General features: G+C 35.6%; 1 protein-coding gene across 10 annotated transcripts in view; it reads left to right on the top strand.

Moving 5' to 3' along the window:
- UBR3 (ubiquitin protein ligase E3 component n-recognin 3) overlaps window positions 1-14,825 on the top strand; it is a 95,844-nt gene that overhangs the window by 75,829 nt on the left and 5,190 nt on the right. For all 10 annotated transcript variants that reach the window (XM_085228882.1, XM_085228881.1, XM_085228879.1 and 7 more), the window contains 5 exons: window positions 1,958-2,058; window positions 9,866-9,990; window positions 13,004-13,111; window positions 13,600-13,710; window positions 14,450-14,626. In XM_085228882.1, coding sequence (XP_085085008.1) covers window positions 1,958-2,058; window positions 9,866-9,990; window positions 13,004-13,111; window positions 13,600-13,710; window positions 14,450-14,626 — 622 coding nt within the window. The remainder of the gene's footprint in view (window positions 1-1,957; window positions 2,059-9,865; window positions 9,991-13,003; window positions 13,112-13,599; window positions 13,711-14,449; window positions 14,627-14,825) is intronic.

Here is a 14,825-nt window from a genome sequence, read left to right as displayed (position 1 = left end):
TCAAGTTAAATTCTGGGGGAAAACTACATATAAATTAAAAAAATAAAGGTTAGAAATAATTTAAGAGATTGTCTACATTTTTTCAGTCATCACATAATGAGAGCAAGTTTAAAAACCAGTGTCATGGGTTGTAGAATATAACTAGTCGTAGTTTAAATTAGAGAAACTAATTTAAGATAAGCAAATCCATTATCTGTATCACTTTGAAAGTGAGACTTGGTAATGTCTTCTTGGTAATGAAAGTGAGAATTGGTACTCCCTCTTCTCTAGAATTTAATTTCTGTTTCTTTAGGAGGCACCCGTATATAAATATTACATTATATGTTTCAGAGCAGTCATTTTCTGAAATGATCAATTTTTAGATGATATATTGTTTATAAATTACAGATCGATTATATAAAAAACCTTACAGAAAGTTTTTTCTCTTGCTGTTTGAGGCTGTTTTGTTCTGTACTTCTTGAGACTTAACGTTATAATAAGGATATTCATATATATATATATATATATATATATATATATATATATATATATATATATATATATACACTTCATCAATTGTAATATACCTGCAGGACAGATAGCTTCTCCCTTTTTTTTTTTTTTTTTTTTTTCAGCAACCCTTGAAGCTGTAGCAGGTTGGATATATTTTGGCTTGCTGATTTTTCTCAGATGGTTTTTATGAAGGGCCCAGTGAAGTTGCTGTGTTGTGTGAAGGTTTATAGCTGCCTTAAATAAGTGAGCTTCCCACCAAGAGAGGGAGATGTTCTCCTGCAGTTTCGGGTGAGAAGAACAACAGAAGAGGAAAAAAGATGGGAAAAGCCTAAGGACTAAGGGAAGAGATTTTCAAAAGAAAATCTGGATGTCTGAAGGCAACATTTAAATTTCCAAGCAATTGAGAGAAACTCAGTAGCGTGTGGTGTTTTCCTTTCCAATGGTTCTATCTGTTAGCCTGAGACTGGTTTCCACAATGGATTTGATCATTTATACTTGTTCCTCACAATGCAACTCCTGTTGTAGTAGCAGAGATAATCATCTCAAACAGACGTCTCTGTCTCAGTTATTCCACTGGCATTTAAACAGCCAGCCAACTAGTGCTGGCACTGTTTGGCAATGGGAGTAAAACTCCAAACAGCTGTTTTTTCTGTGAGTGTTGCAGAAGAAGAAAGGCTGTGTTGCAGAAAAGGAAAGACAATGGGGGCTGTGTTTGGGCATTGCCATACATCTTTGCTTGAGATCTTGATCGTGCTTACCTGTCAATTAATGAGTGGAGAATTCTTTTTGCTTCCCATCTGCTAACATACTCTGCTTTTAAGTATGTGGCAATAAGATAATGTTATTGAATGAATCTGACTAGTTCAGAAGTTTGCACTGTCTCTCTGCTTATTTGCTGTCCTTAAAGCTTTGTGGAATATTGAATGAAGTTTGTAAAACTGGATAATTCCACCTGGCTGCTTGAATCTTCATATCTTTGCATGAAGGAAGGTAAATCTTTTCTGAGGTCTCAGTGTTTCCCAATAGGAACATTCCTTGTAACATCAATGCAATTTGAATTAGTTGTTGTCATAGCATACTTGTGAAATTCCATATTTTGGGGGGAAAAAAAATTACATTACTATGTAACTATGCATTGTATTTTGTTAGATTAGGACCAAAACTTTTAAATGGAAATACTGAATGTTGATTGAGTCAGTATATAAAAATAGCTGGTACAGACAGTTCTTGAAAGTTTTAGAATAACTAGAATAACAAGTTAGGTACCGGAATAGTTAACATCCTTATGAGTTACTCCAATCTGTTTGTAGCATTAAATGAATTTAATGTCATTTAATGATTTGACAGGTTATTGGCTTCTAAAAGCTTGATATAAAATATAATACTATTTAACACTCAGTACAAAATAAAAATGAAGAGTCATATGGTAGAATGAAAAATAATTTCCTTTGGCTTTTCTTTCCAGGCTGATAAGTGAAGAGTTGCCAGAAGTTCCTGTACTTTACAGAGATGTCTCGTCCCTTTTGCTAATCCAGATTTTAACCATGCCTCAGCCATTGCGCAAAGGTATGTTGCAAGAATATGTATATTTAAAAGATTATTTCTGAGTGTGCATTCATGGTGACTTCCAGAACTGTAAACTGTAGCTTGCCTACTGTGCATTCTAAAATAATGTTTCTTCCTTATCTACAGAAGGTGGCATTGAACAGAAATTTTTGCTGTAGTTCGACAGGCTTATCTGTGTCCCTTGTCTTCTCACCTTATCAGTCAGCCTATTCAGTAAAGATACAAGAGCTGAGCCAAAACTATTTCTTTTCCTGAAGAAGTGTCCTTTGTTTGACCTTCATCTCTTTTCTTAGACGGGCAGCTCAATACTTCGAGTTGAACTGAGTGCCTCAGGCTGAAAGTTTGTAATTTAGTTTGAAATTCAGAGTTTAAATTGCAGCACTTGTGTATAATAGGTAATTGCTGTGATGTGGCAACCCTAGTAGAGACAGCATATAAAAAAATTTGGAGTAAATATTAATTTAAGAACCATGGTTATCATCTTAGCAATGAAAAATGTTTTAAAACATAATTTTCTGTATAAAAGGAATGAAAACTTGTCCATCTTGCTAGTAGTATATGCTCCAGGTTATGGTGACTTAGCCCCTCTGCTCTCTGCTTTGATTATTTATAGCTATACCTTGATTTTAAAGAGAGAACAAAGCCATTTTTTAATCTGCTTTGGGATCTGTGTGGCTGTTTTCATGCCTACTGGCTTTTGCTAATTTATAGGTAAATATGAAGGCTGTTTTACATACACCTAACTTTCTGCTGAAGCAAGTGTTCAGTCCTCACTACTGATGGTTCAAATTGAATTAAAACTTGAGCTCAAACAACTTTGTGTGTGTCTGTTAACATGGTGGGTTGTGTTTTTTGGTTCAGTGTATATGTTTATGGACTAAACATGTCCAAATGATTATTAGGTAAAAAATCTGGAGTAGGAAGCATGCTGTTGAAAACACATACCTTTCTGTTTTTTTTAAACCAGTTTTAATGTAAACTAACTTTATCTGAGTTAAGAGCAGCAAAATACAGTCTAAACAGAGAAACTTCAGGGAAGGGAGTGGTCAAGCCAAAGTAATTGTTTGTACAAAGTACAAACATTAGTCTTTTTGTAGCTTACATTCAAGCATTGAAGAATACTATTTATGAAAGTCTATCCTAGGAAAGGCAGTGTTCAGTTAATGACAGTAAGGCATCCTGTGGAGAAGTCTGTAAAATACTGCACATCAGTAACACATCTTGATTTTGTTCTTAGCTTTAGTATGTGTTGCATTTGAAAGGTTAAAGGCAGGTGGCAGGAAGATGATGAATGTAACTGCTTCACAACTGCAAAGCATTAAATCCGAAAAAAATTAGCATTTATTCTTTCTAATTTTTGCTTCATCAAAAAAGGCAGAGTGAAAAGATCTTTCATAATACTTTGTCATGAGGTGTAGAATGCAGTTCTAAATAGGTAATAACAGGTAATAGAAAAATAGGTAATAACATATTTGTTTAGAACTTTTGTAATTGGTGTATAGGTCACAGAGTTGAATGCAGATATCATTAATTCTTGGTAGAGAGGCTAGGCGTGAAAAGGTAAAAATGAGTTTTGCTGGGTCGCATGCCAGGCTAGTGACAGATGGAAAAAAATCCATGTTTGACCCTGCTGCTTCCTGAATGTTCTTTGCTGCTTTGAAGTGATTGCAGGTTGTGGGAGCTGTGGGCTTGGCTGATGTCAGCATTCAGACAGGACAGACGCCAGTGTGCTGATAGATAAGTTTGAGTATATTCTTTTAACAAAAGACTTAACACCAACTCTTCTGCAGTGTAGTTGCAGTGTGGTGCAGAACCTGATGGTAATGGTGATGAAGAATTTTTTGGGGCTTAGAGTCAATGAAAGATTTCCTTCCTCTTTTAGTGCTGTCTTTTAATGGGACTAGTTCTGCAGTATTTTTTTTTTTATAGGCATGTTGATGTGTTCACAGAAGCAATATTTGTATCCTTACAGGAAACTAAAATAGCTCAAGTATTAAATCATCTTTCTGTTCATTAAAACTGTTTTTAGAATGGACAAACAGGAGGGCTCTGTAAGGAAGGACCCAAACTTCATCTTTTGCCCTTCGGATACAGCACTAAGAATTGTGTTAACTATCCTATTAACTCTTGGATGGCTGTCAGTATCTTTTACGATCTGACATCAATTAAGTAATAAAAATGCCATTAACGTTCAGCCTTTTCACTCAGAGAAGAAAATTGATCTGGACACATCACAACGAACGCAGCAAATTAAATCCTTTTCTGCAGGAGAAACTTTGTGGTGGAGGTCAGAGCATTTACAAGCACTTAGCAAATTTGTCAAGAAGAGAATGAAAAAGATACAGTATACCTCTTTTGTAGTGTAATCAGCAAAATAGCCTCTGAGTTCAATAAATGAAAATAATTTGAAGTTTTTAATCATTATTTGTTAAAATGCTTGACGCTAGAACATGAGTGTAGCTTTTATAGTTTTACATGCTCAGCATTTTGAAATGTGCACAAGACTAAACACATAATCCATAAAGGAGGTTCTGGTTTAATTTTGTTGCAGCTGTAGTGCAGAGGATGAGCAGTTCACAGTTGGGACTCACCAATGGTGAGTAATAGTAAATGGGTTTTGTTTTTAGCACCTCTAGCTCCTTTCTTATTGAAATACAAAACGGTATTCTGTATGAAGAAAGGTAGTACAGAAATGGAGACAGCAGCTTGTTGGATACTAAAAACTTAATGTCCTTGTAAACCAAATTTACAGCCTTTTGGTGACACAATTCCTACATATTGAACAAATCTCTTAATTAAAAATAAACTATTCTTCATAGTTGCCATTAAATGTGAAAATTTTTATTGTCCAAGGACCTGACTTGAGATCTCTGGAAACAGGTTTGTATTGCACAGTGTTCGTAGCTTCCACTGGTTTCAAATTTTGTTTTGTAAAATAAATAAATAAAAAAATAAAAAAATCACTGTTACAAAGTACTTAAAAATAGAACAAAACAAAACTGATTCTGGGTGTATGTGTGGCTCACAGGTGCACGGGCCAATGCTGAGCTGGCTGTCAGTGGCCTGCTGCTATCCTTGGTGCCACACATGCAGGGAGTGGCAGAAAGCACAGGCAGCTGGGGGTCCACTGTGCAGCCCGGCGATGCTGCTTGTAGCGCCTGTGATGTGGGAGTGACACTGAGAGTTTAGCTCAACTTTCATGTGCTGTGTAACACCTAAGTTCAGCCTCCACATACCTTGTTTTTATTTCTGTTTTTCCAGCTCTGATAAGGCCTGGATGCTGAAGGGTCTGACCTGCATGCTCTGACATGTTCTCTTTTCTCTAAAGTTTCAATGACATGCAATGAAAGTAGAGCAGGCAGCACCGGGGTGAACATTTAAGCTTTCCTTTAATGACTGGATAAGGATCTTGTCTAAAAATAGGACGAATGTAATCAACTTGAATAGTATCAAATTTGAATGTGGAAGCTGAAGTATTTATCTATATGTATTGAGGCTTTCAGTATGCCTTTCAAAGATTATATAAAGTTCAGTGCTGTCTCTGTTCTGAAGATACTTGTTCAAATAACTGATCAAGTTGTAGATGAGGAAGAAAATTTTCAAAGGCTGTTTATATAAAGATGCCCTTTTGAATTCGCTCGAAGGTTCTTCCTTTTGCTTTCTTTCTGCTGTCATCACCTGCCAGCATATGCTATCTGATTTGCTCACAATTAAACTGGAAGATTGTTGGTAGTGCACTAACCTGAACCTGCACGCTTCTTACACTAATGCTAAAGGTGGGGTTCTTGAAATGTTTCCTATGTAAACTCTATTCTTAAGGTATTTTGAGCTCTGTTTTTAAGGGGCGTTTAATGGAATAGGATGCTGTGAAGTAATTTGGTTCCAAAAATTTTTTTAAAGTAGGAACATAAAAGCATTTCTCAACATTGTGCAAAAATAAGTACAAAAATTGAGTACTAAACTCTCTCACTTACAGTGACCTAGTCTTAGTAATGTAACTTTTAGATTGTCAGAATAGTACTAATTAGTCTTTGTAGATACATACCTAAGTACCTGCTTTTAGTGCAGGATGGTTCACAGTGTATCATCTGCAGCAGGAGGGATCAAGGCATCACAGCCTACAAAACTATACTATACTAGCAACCTTTAGGGTTATTGAAGGGGAAAAAAACAACAGAAGTACACAGGCTCCACCAGGGGGCCATCAGGAAAACACAGTGCAGCATCAACAGAAAGGCAGACAAGATAGCACTTCACAAAGGAAGGAAACAGCTCTTTGTGCTAGATGAGAATGTAACAGCTCTAATGTTATGGATACCTGCATGTGTCAAGTATCTTTCATTCTAGAAATAAGAGATCTCATATAATAGTGGGATGATAGTTAGTCATCCTACTGGTTTTTTTAATGCACCTCTCATAGGATGTTTTTGTTACTAAAATACATGTTCTCTAAGCCTAGGCCCTCATTATACAGCAGACTAGCAGACTATCTCTGAAATACTCCTCTAATTTTATTTATTTATTTCCTGAATATATGCCATAAAATTTTACAGAAGTCAGGACCTCCTAAGAGTAGCCCAGGCCATTCTCCCATATTAGCTGAATGTGTACTTTTGGAACATAATTCTCTGTTCTCAAAAAACTAATTCATCATCATTTATGAGTTATGTAAGTAAATACAACAACAATTTATTTTCAAACATATATGTGAGATATAAAAACCTCTAGTGAATTTAAAAATTAGCTATGAGGTTGAATTAGAGATGAGGAAGAATCATATTTAACAAAGATCAGATTTTAGTAAATGTAATAGTATTAGCATGTTAAGGTGTGCCATGTGAGCACTGTATGACCACAGAAGAAGCTATCTAGAGGAGGACATGGCTGTGGCAGACTGCTGAATGGTGATCAGTGGTCTGATTTTCCTGCTTTAAGTGCAACAAAAATAAATTCCAAGATGCAAATCTGATCTTTGAAATACAGACTGTTGTTACTGACATAAATAATTTTGATAGAACCAAAATCTTTGCAATGTTATATTAGGGAGGAATACCTTGATTTCCACTGAGAGAGCCTTCTGCACACTTTTGCTTCTTCAGTTAGATGTGAAATCATCTTTCAGCTGTTATTAATATAAGCTGTATTCAAATACAGCTGGCAAACAGAACTTTTCTAAGAGGCTCTTCTAGTCAGCAAAGCCTAGAATTTCCAAGAAAAAGCAAAAGACAGAGAGGGCAGCATTTAAAATACAGATGTCACTGCTCTCTATCTCCAGATCCTGCTTGTCTTGTTAGGCCTAGCTCAGAGAGTCTTTTGGGTGGTGTATTCCAAATCTTTCATGCTTCAAGAGTGCTGCCTTCTGTTCACTTGAATTATGAACAATTTGTGGTATTGTTTTGTATTCTAATCAAAACACAAAAAATGCATACCAGTGTTTTAAGCTGAGCTAAGTTTTAATATATCTATTGTTCTGATTTTGAACATGTGACTAAAAAATCAAGAAAAGAACACAGAAAATGTTCTCTCAGCTGAATGTTAATATTTTCTAGTTGAATTGAGTGAATTGTGTTCTACAATATTTTAAGAATGAAGAGAACTATTCTTATTACTTAAAACATCAAAAGTAAAACTTTACATTTTAACACAATATGTAAAGAGGTAAACCAAAGGTGTGAGAACCATTACAGCTAATCTATGCTGATAAGTTAGCCAAAATGGCAACCTTCTTGCTGAGAGTTTGCTTCACCAAAGTTCTTGGAGCCCCTCTTGGTCTACATATTTAAATAAGATGTTCAGTTTTCAAAAGAGATTGCAGTTAGGCAAGAGGTTGGGAAGACAACTGGTACTTGTATAGGTATGCAATCACACTTGCCTACATTCTCTTTGAATCCTTTCCTTTTTTTAAAGCTAGAACAGCACCAAATATTTTTAAAGTAGACGGCTTCTACAGTAAGCTTGTCTTATGAATGTAGGAGATTGTTAAATGTGAAGTTTTTGCTTCTATTTGACACAGTTTTGTCTGCAGAAAAAACAATTTCATTATTGTTTTCACAGATCTTTATTGCTTGTGTCTGCTATTGGCTGAGATGGAACTCTGTGCTTGAGGTCATTTATAGCTGCAGTTGTAGACTGTAGCTCATGCTGAAGAGGCAATTATAAATTCTCTGAGTGCTCATAGTTGAATTTTGTGCATCTCAGCCCAAAAAATTTACTGAAATCTTACCCCTTCTATTCCTCAGAAGGATTTCTATGGATGTAGAAGTGTCAGCAGAGGAGAAAAGTGTGGCCTAGAGTGTTAATGGGATATGATGGATTCCCATTCTGGGAAAATATGGAGATATTATAATGCTACCTGCTGAAGAATTGGTTGGGTGAAGTATAGTGGAGTTTGTTGTCATGTTTGATGTGAACACCTCAGGAAAATAATGCAAAAAAAAAAAAAAAAAAAGGTAGTTTTAATTTCATCATTAGAAATAATCATTTTAAGTGTTTAAATTATACTTGTTTTATACACTCAATGACATTAAAAGTGTCAAAATCTATCTCTGCATTCATTTGTAAACACTTGTTAAATATAAAAACAATTGTTAGTTCATAAGCTTCATTATGCACCTAAGTCTTAGGTGTGTTCGTTTCAGAAATCAGTAGTGGTTTTTGATACCAGGTAGAAGAAAAGAGAAGGAAGGCATTTCATCTCGCTTATCTCCTTTTCATCTTCATGTAAGAAGCTTGTTAAAATCCTTTGGGGGAAAAAAAATGAGTTTAACCCAATTTTTGTAAGGTGTCTACATAAATAAAATTATTTTGTTTGACTTCAAAGCTTCAGTAGATTTTTTAAATAAAATCTTCATTTTTGTGTACATTGTTTTAATATATTGCTGTTATACTTGCGCCTAAGAAGTGGTGAAACTAATGATAGAAACTTCTTTGATCTACCTGGAGTTTTTAGAAATCAGATCATTTGCAAAGAGAGATACAGCCCAAAGTAAACAGAGACAGTGATTGTTGCTGCATTTTCCTTTCAGAGATGATTACATTCACCTTTTTCCTGTTCCAGTTTTAGGACGTTGCATATCAACTTTGTTAGCTTCCCAGAAAAAGATTTCAAAGCCTTTTTCCTGCAGCTTGTACGTAGGAGATAAGCCCTTTAAATACTATGAAGAAGCATAAGCCAGTAAAGATTTTTCTTTTAAACTAAATTCTAAGACAATGGTCTATCTTTTATCCTACTTCTGTATTCACATGATGTTTGGTAAATAATTATTCAATATAAGAGTGATCTGCAGCATGTCTGATATGACTGGATCCATATCTGAAAGCAGAAAGAAACTGGAGTATGATAAATGTCCTTTGTGCTGTGATTTCTTTACAAAATTAATCTTCCAGTATTTGTATGACTGTGACTTAAGTTAAATTTAGTCACTACCAGTTGGTATGGTAGGATGCTAGCTTACATCTACAGGACCTAGTTGTAGCCATCAGTAGTCAGTGGCTTAACATGAGGCAGCGTTTGGGCAAAACAGAATTTTGTAACATCACCAAGTCCTCAGGAGTGATTACTTCTGATCAGGATTAAGATGAACATATGGAGCAGTGGAAAATTACTTGCCCTTTATTGTTCAGTTCACTAGGGCTACTGAAGTTGGTTTTGAAAGTAAGTAAATATAATGGTTTTATGTCTTTGGATTTTTTTTTTTATACTTTTAAATGAAAAGCAAACAAAAAAAAATCTTTAGCTACAGCCTCTGCAGTCAGCATAATTGTTATAAATATTATGTGTTTTTAAATGACTTCCTTTGTTTTACAGAACACTTCACCTGCATTGTAAAGGTGCTGTTTACTCTATTGTACACCCAAGCCTTGGCAGCACTTTCTGTTAAATGCAGCACTGAAGATAGGATGGCATGGAAGCAGTCAGGAGCTCTCAAAAAGGTTGGTTAATTTATTAAAATAATAATGAACTTTTATGAGCTTTATATATATACATATTACATATATACATACTAGAAATGGAACAAGATACCTCTGTTTTACATATAATAATTTGCTGCTTCTTAACAAAAATCCAGTATTTTGTTTCTGCATGTGCAATTTCTACAGGTTTTGCAGGTTTTAGGGAAACCTTCCAGTTCCAGAACTGAATTTCAGCTTTGAGACTATAACTATGTAGTACCACTTTTGAGTTTGTTACAACAGTAAAAAGGTAGTATTCCTTCCTAGGTAAACCATGTGTTGGTCAGATGCACCACTCCTTTACCAGACATACAGGCAGACAAGCTTATTGCTGGAAAAAGTTTTTCTTGTTCACACTGTTCTTGGCTAGCCATCCTGATGTCTCTCAATTTGCAGTCTGAGGTGCTCACGTGAAAGAGAGACAAAGAAGGAATTTAAGAAACACGTGAACTAAATAGGGGAAATATTTCCGTATCATTTCCTTGTCTTTTGATGGCATTTACGAGTTAAAGGGAAGCTAAGCTGGTTGAATCCAGTTCTTACCAAAAGACACAGTTCCCTTAGCCATTCTTCCACACCTTCTTCCCGCACCAGCACTGTCATTCATTTTATCCTTCAGCTAGTCTTCTGCTCAATGGATTGATTAGTCAGAAGGCTGCGTATCAATGGAAAAGATGGAAGTGTTGGGGCCAGGAGAGGAAATGGAAGCAGGAGTATTCCTCTACACAACACCTGGTTATGTTGGCTGTAAGGCGAAAGGCACACTGAGAAACATGACCTGCTTTTCACGTGTAAGTTAGATTTGTAGCTCTCGTCTATCACTACTCCAAGGTGCTGATGACATATGTTGGCCAACACTGAATAATACTACACTTCATTAAATTTCCATTCATGTCATTCTTTCAATGTATTTTCATGTCATTACAGTTTCAAGAACATTTGCTTAAGAATGTTGCTGTTCTAGGTTTTTTTGGTTTTGTTTTGTGTTTTTCTGTTTACTTAAGTGATTCCCAAATGATGGATTGTTCTACAATTTTAAAACATTGGAGGAAGGCATTAAAACATGTTCAAGTGTTACCAGTTTATATTCTTTTGTAGTCCATGTGATAAACACGGGCTGCTTTTTTGTTAGCAGCAGAAGTTTGGGTTTATCTAAACATACATTTACAATGCTTATTTTGCTGTCTACAATGAGAGATTTGATTGTGTAAAAACGGACTTAGGGCATGTGATAGGTAAGCTTGCTACCTATATTACTAAGATGTTTTCTTATGGAAACATAAAAGCATTTGCAGCACGTAAAGGAACTTGTGCTTTAGGCTTGCAAATAATGATAATGTCTCAGATAATGGATATCTAAAGTAGCTGTTTATTTTGATATTGAAGACTGCTCCATTTTAGTGAAATTTTCACTGGCATGCTTGTCTTTGGATGTTAAGACTGAGTGGGAAATTGTAGTATATTAAACAGTACGTTAATGTGAATGGTTCCTGTTATCTAATGTGGTTTAAAGAGCCCAACAAATTAACTTCTGTCAGGTTGAGAATTTTGGCTTTTCTCCTGTGATAAGCCCATTGGAAGTTGACAGTTTCCTGAGTGAGAACGAAAAATAGGAGGTAAATAGGAATGCTGCTCCTGCTGCATATATGCTGCATTGAGAGTCTCTCACTCCCTCTTAAAAACATCCTCCTCCTTGCTCTTGTCTTGTATAGATCATCTGTGTACAGAGGTCCAAGTTCTAACAGAAGCTTGGCTGTACATGCTTAGGTTGATCTCTACATTATCCTTGTATTTTCCTTCTTGACTTCCAGCGCAAGAGCAGTAGTTTTGCAAAAGGCCCACAGATGAGCTTGTCCTTCCCCAGATGTATTTCTGGATTTTCTTCCTCCTCTTCACCCTGCATAATGTTGCTGCATGGACCCAATGTGTGTTGAAGAGATGTCTGAGTGCTGGCTGGTGGTAATTGCACAGCTCCCTCTTTCTCCCAGCTCTGCTGCGGCCCATCTCTTCTTTCATCAGCCATGTTCTTGCTAGTGCCGAGCAAACATAACCTTAGCCTTAGTACTCAGATTAAGTATTTTGCTTTGCATGTGATGAAGGAAATTGTCTTTATTTAAGGAACATAGCTTTTCCTCAGTTTCTGAAGGCCCAAATAGTTTTAAAAGTTTGGTTCAGGCTGGCTTTTTCTTGCATGCTGTCAACGCTTGATGTTTTGATCCTATGATGCCTACACAGATCACACTTTCGTCTTTTGTGGATAATGCCAAGTGAGTGTTTGTTCGATATTCTGGATGCCATACCTGAGCTGAAATCTTTCCCCTCTGTTGACGCCAAGTGGTCAAACCACTAACGTAGCTCAAAACTCTTACTGTGATTTCCCTGGGTACAATTTATTATGACTTGGAAGAAAAGTAATTATGGGAACACAGCTTTCTGTTTCTGATGGCTTTTGTAATTGTTGCCTTTAAATGGTGTGATACAAAGCTAAGTGGCTATTTATTCTTTCTACTAAACATGTTTTTCCTATCTGCAGTAGATACTGTTCATTTCAAACACAACTTTCCTTTTTTTTCATAGACTTGTTCCAATTTACGATACATGGCAAGAGTTTGTAACTTACTCTGATGCATTTTAGGAAAAAATCATTTTCTAAAATCAGTTTTATTAAAATTCAAGTTCTGCCAAAACACCATCTATCCATAAAGCAATTATTTCTAACTTTAAAGTAAACGTTTTTATATTCTCACAGGAAAAAAAAAAGAAGAAATGCAGAGAAAGTGTTTTCATAGAACACTGTTTAGAATATATGTAATTATGAACTAAATGCATTTCCTTTTTGTAAAATTATGCCTTCAATTGTTTTAAATATTATGCAGCTTTATAAGTCAAAATGCATATGCTGATGAAAGGAAAATGTATTTTATCACTGTTTCTTTTACAGGAAATTCTTCTCCTTTTTGTGACCAGGCAATTTTTATTTCTTTATTTTCAGAATACATGCAATGGAGAAAAATCTTGGGAAGTATTGCTGGGTCATGTGGTGAGCGAGCTGTCTATAGGAAAGATATATGAAGAACAAGAGACTGATGAATTAACAGTGGTATTGGCAAATCTCTTGAAAATTTATATAACGTCCCTTTTCTATCTCTTGTTGAAGTATTTCAGCGTGGTTGTTGTAATGAGTTTACTCTGATCTAGCTAAAGACTGCAGTGCCACTCTATTTTCTAGATCAAAGCACATCCCCTTGGGAGAGTTTGTCTATGCAAACCTTTCTTTTACTGACAGTGCTGTGTTGAGAAAGTTATTGACAAATATTTCTTATAATTGTGTGTTCTAATCATATGCTCAAAAAAACTTGCAAAACTGAATGTTTAAGTATCTGTCTGGGTAAGTTCTATGGAGCGGGGCAGGGGGTTGGAAGCAACAAAGTTCTTTCAGATTATTAGTGGACTGCCAGCCTTCAAAACATGTGTTTGATACACTGTACCTTAATGGGAGTGCATGCAGATAACATCTGACAAATACTGAAGTTTCTTACATTGGCAACAGCTTATTCAGAATTTAGTAATTACTTCTTTCCCCCGTAGGTAAATCCTGATTCTGTAGAGTGCTATCTGCAGCAGTTCTGCCTACCTTTCCTCAGGATCACCAGCCTACTTCAACACCATCTTTTTGGTGGGGAATTACCTAGTTGCCAGGTACGGACTGGGAGGGGCACACTCAAATGTATCCATTTAAAAGCTGTTGTTTTGGTTTTGGTGTGTTTTTTGTTTTTGTTTTTTTCCTTAGCGTGTATTAAAGCATTCCTCTGTAACATTATTTCTCTTCTTTGTATTTTTTCCAGGGCATTTTCCCTGAAAAATATTATATTTAAAACAAACAAAACAACAACAAAAAATCCCACAGCAGATACATGCTTGTTTTAACAGGACATACCTATCTGTTTCAATTATTACAGCAGAGCTTTAAAACTTACAATGCATTTGTTGAGATGATAATCTGCACAAAGACTAGACTTCAGTCCTGAGTTTGCTTAATGTCTGTTCATATTTGGGCTTTATTCTTAGAGACAATGCATCAGCAGACAATCGTGTTTAAGCTCTGTGAGATTAAGCTGATTTAAATAGTTTGCTGCTTCCCCATTTCATGGCATTAAAATTCTCACCTACAGCTACAAACTATTTCGGTCTTTTTTTGTTCTGTTTTTCTTATTCTGACTAGTTTTATTTTGAGAATCCAGTTTGAGATAATTTGGAAGAAGAAATTAAGAAATGAAACCTCTTCTGTTTTTGTGAATATATTCTAGTACAATAATGCTAATACATTTACCATTGCTATTGGAATAGAAACATTTTTAAATAAACTGTGTATAGCCTAATATATATAAAAATTCAAAGCACAGGCACTAATCTAAAATCTCTGGTTTTGTATCAAAAGGAAGATGAAGAATTCACAGTTCTTGCAAACTGTCTGGGTCTGTTACCATCTTTTCAGTCATCTGATGAATTCACCAGTGCCTCTTGTCTTGATTGGCCAGTGCCAGCATTTGACATGATATCACAATGGTGCTCAGAGTTGGCTTCATTTGCAGACAGACATCCAGATCAAGTAAAGGTATGTAGCAAAAGTACTTGTGATACAAGTGTAGCTGATGTGGTGCTAATGCAGAAGCAGCTGCTAATTGTTTGACTGTGTACATGCCCTCTTGTGTAGGATCAGAGAATCTGACTTGTATATGAGAAAGACATTGTGATCAGAAATGTTAGTTAGTGGATATGGATTTGAATGGTTACCAAAAGGAATAAGAAAACGT

The sequence above is a fragment of the Meleagris gallopavo genome, chromosome 7 (genome assembly GCF_905368555.1).
Source record: "Meleagris gallopavo chromosome 7, MGAL_WU_HG_1.1, whole genome shotgun sequence".
NCBI classification, from domain to species: domain Eukaryota; kingdom Metazoa; phylum Chordata; class Aves; order Galliformes; family Phasianidae; genus Meleagris; species Meleagris gallopavo.
This window is presented reverse-complemented; position numbering and strand designations above follow the sequence as displayed.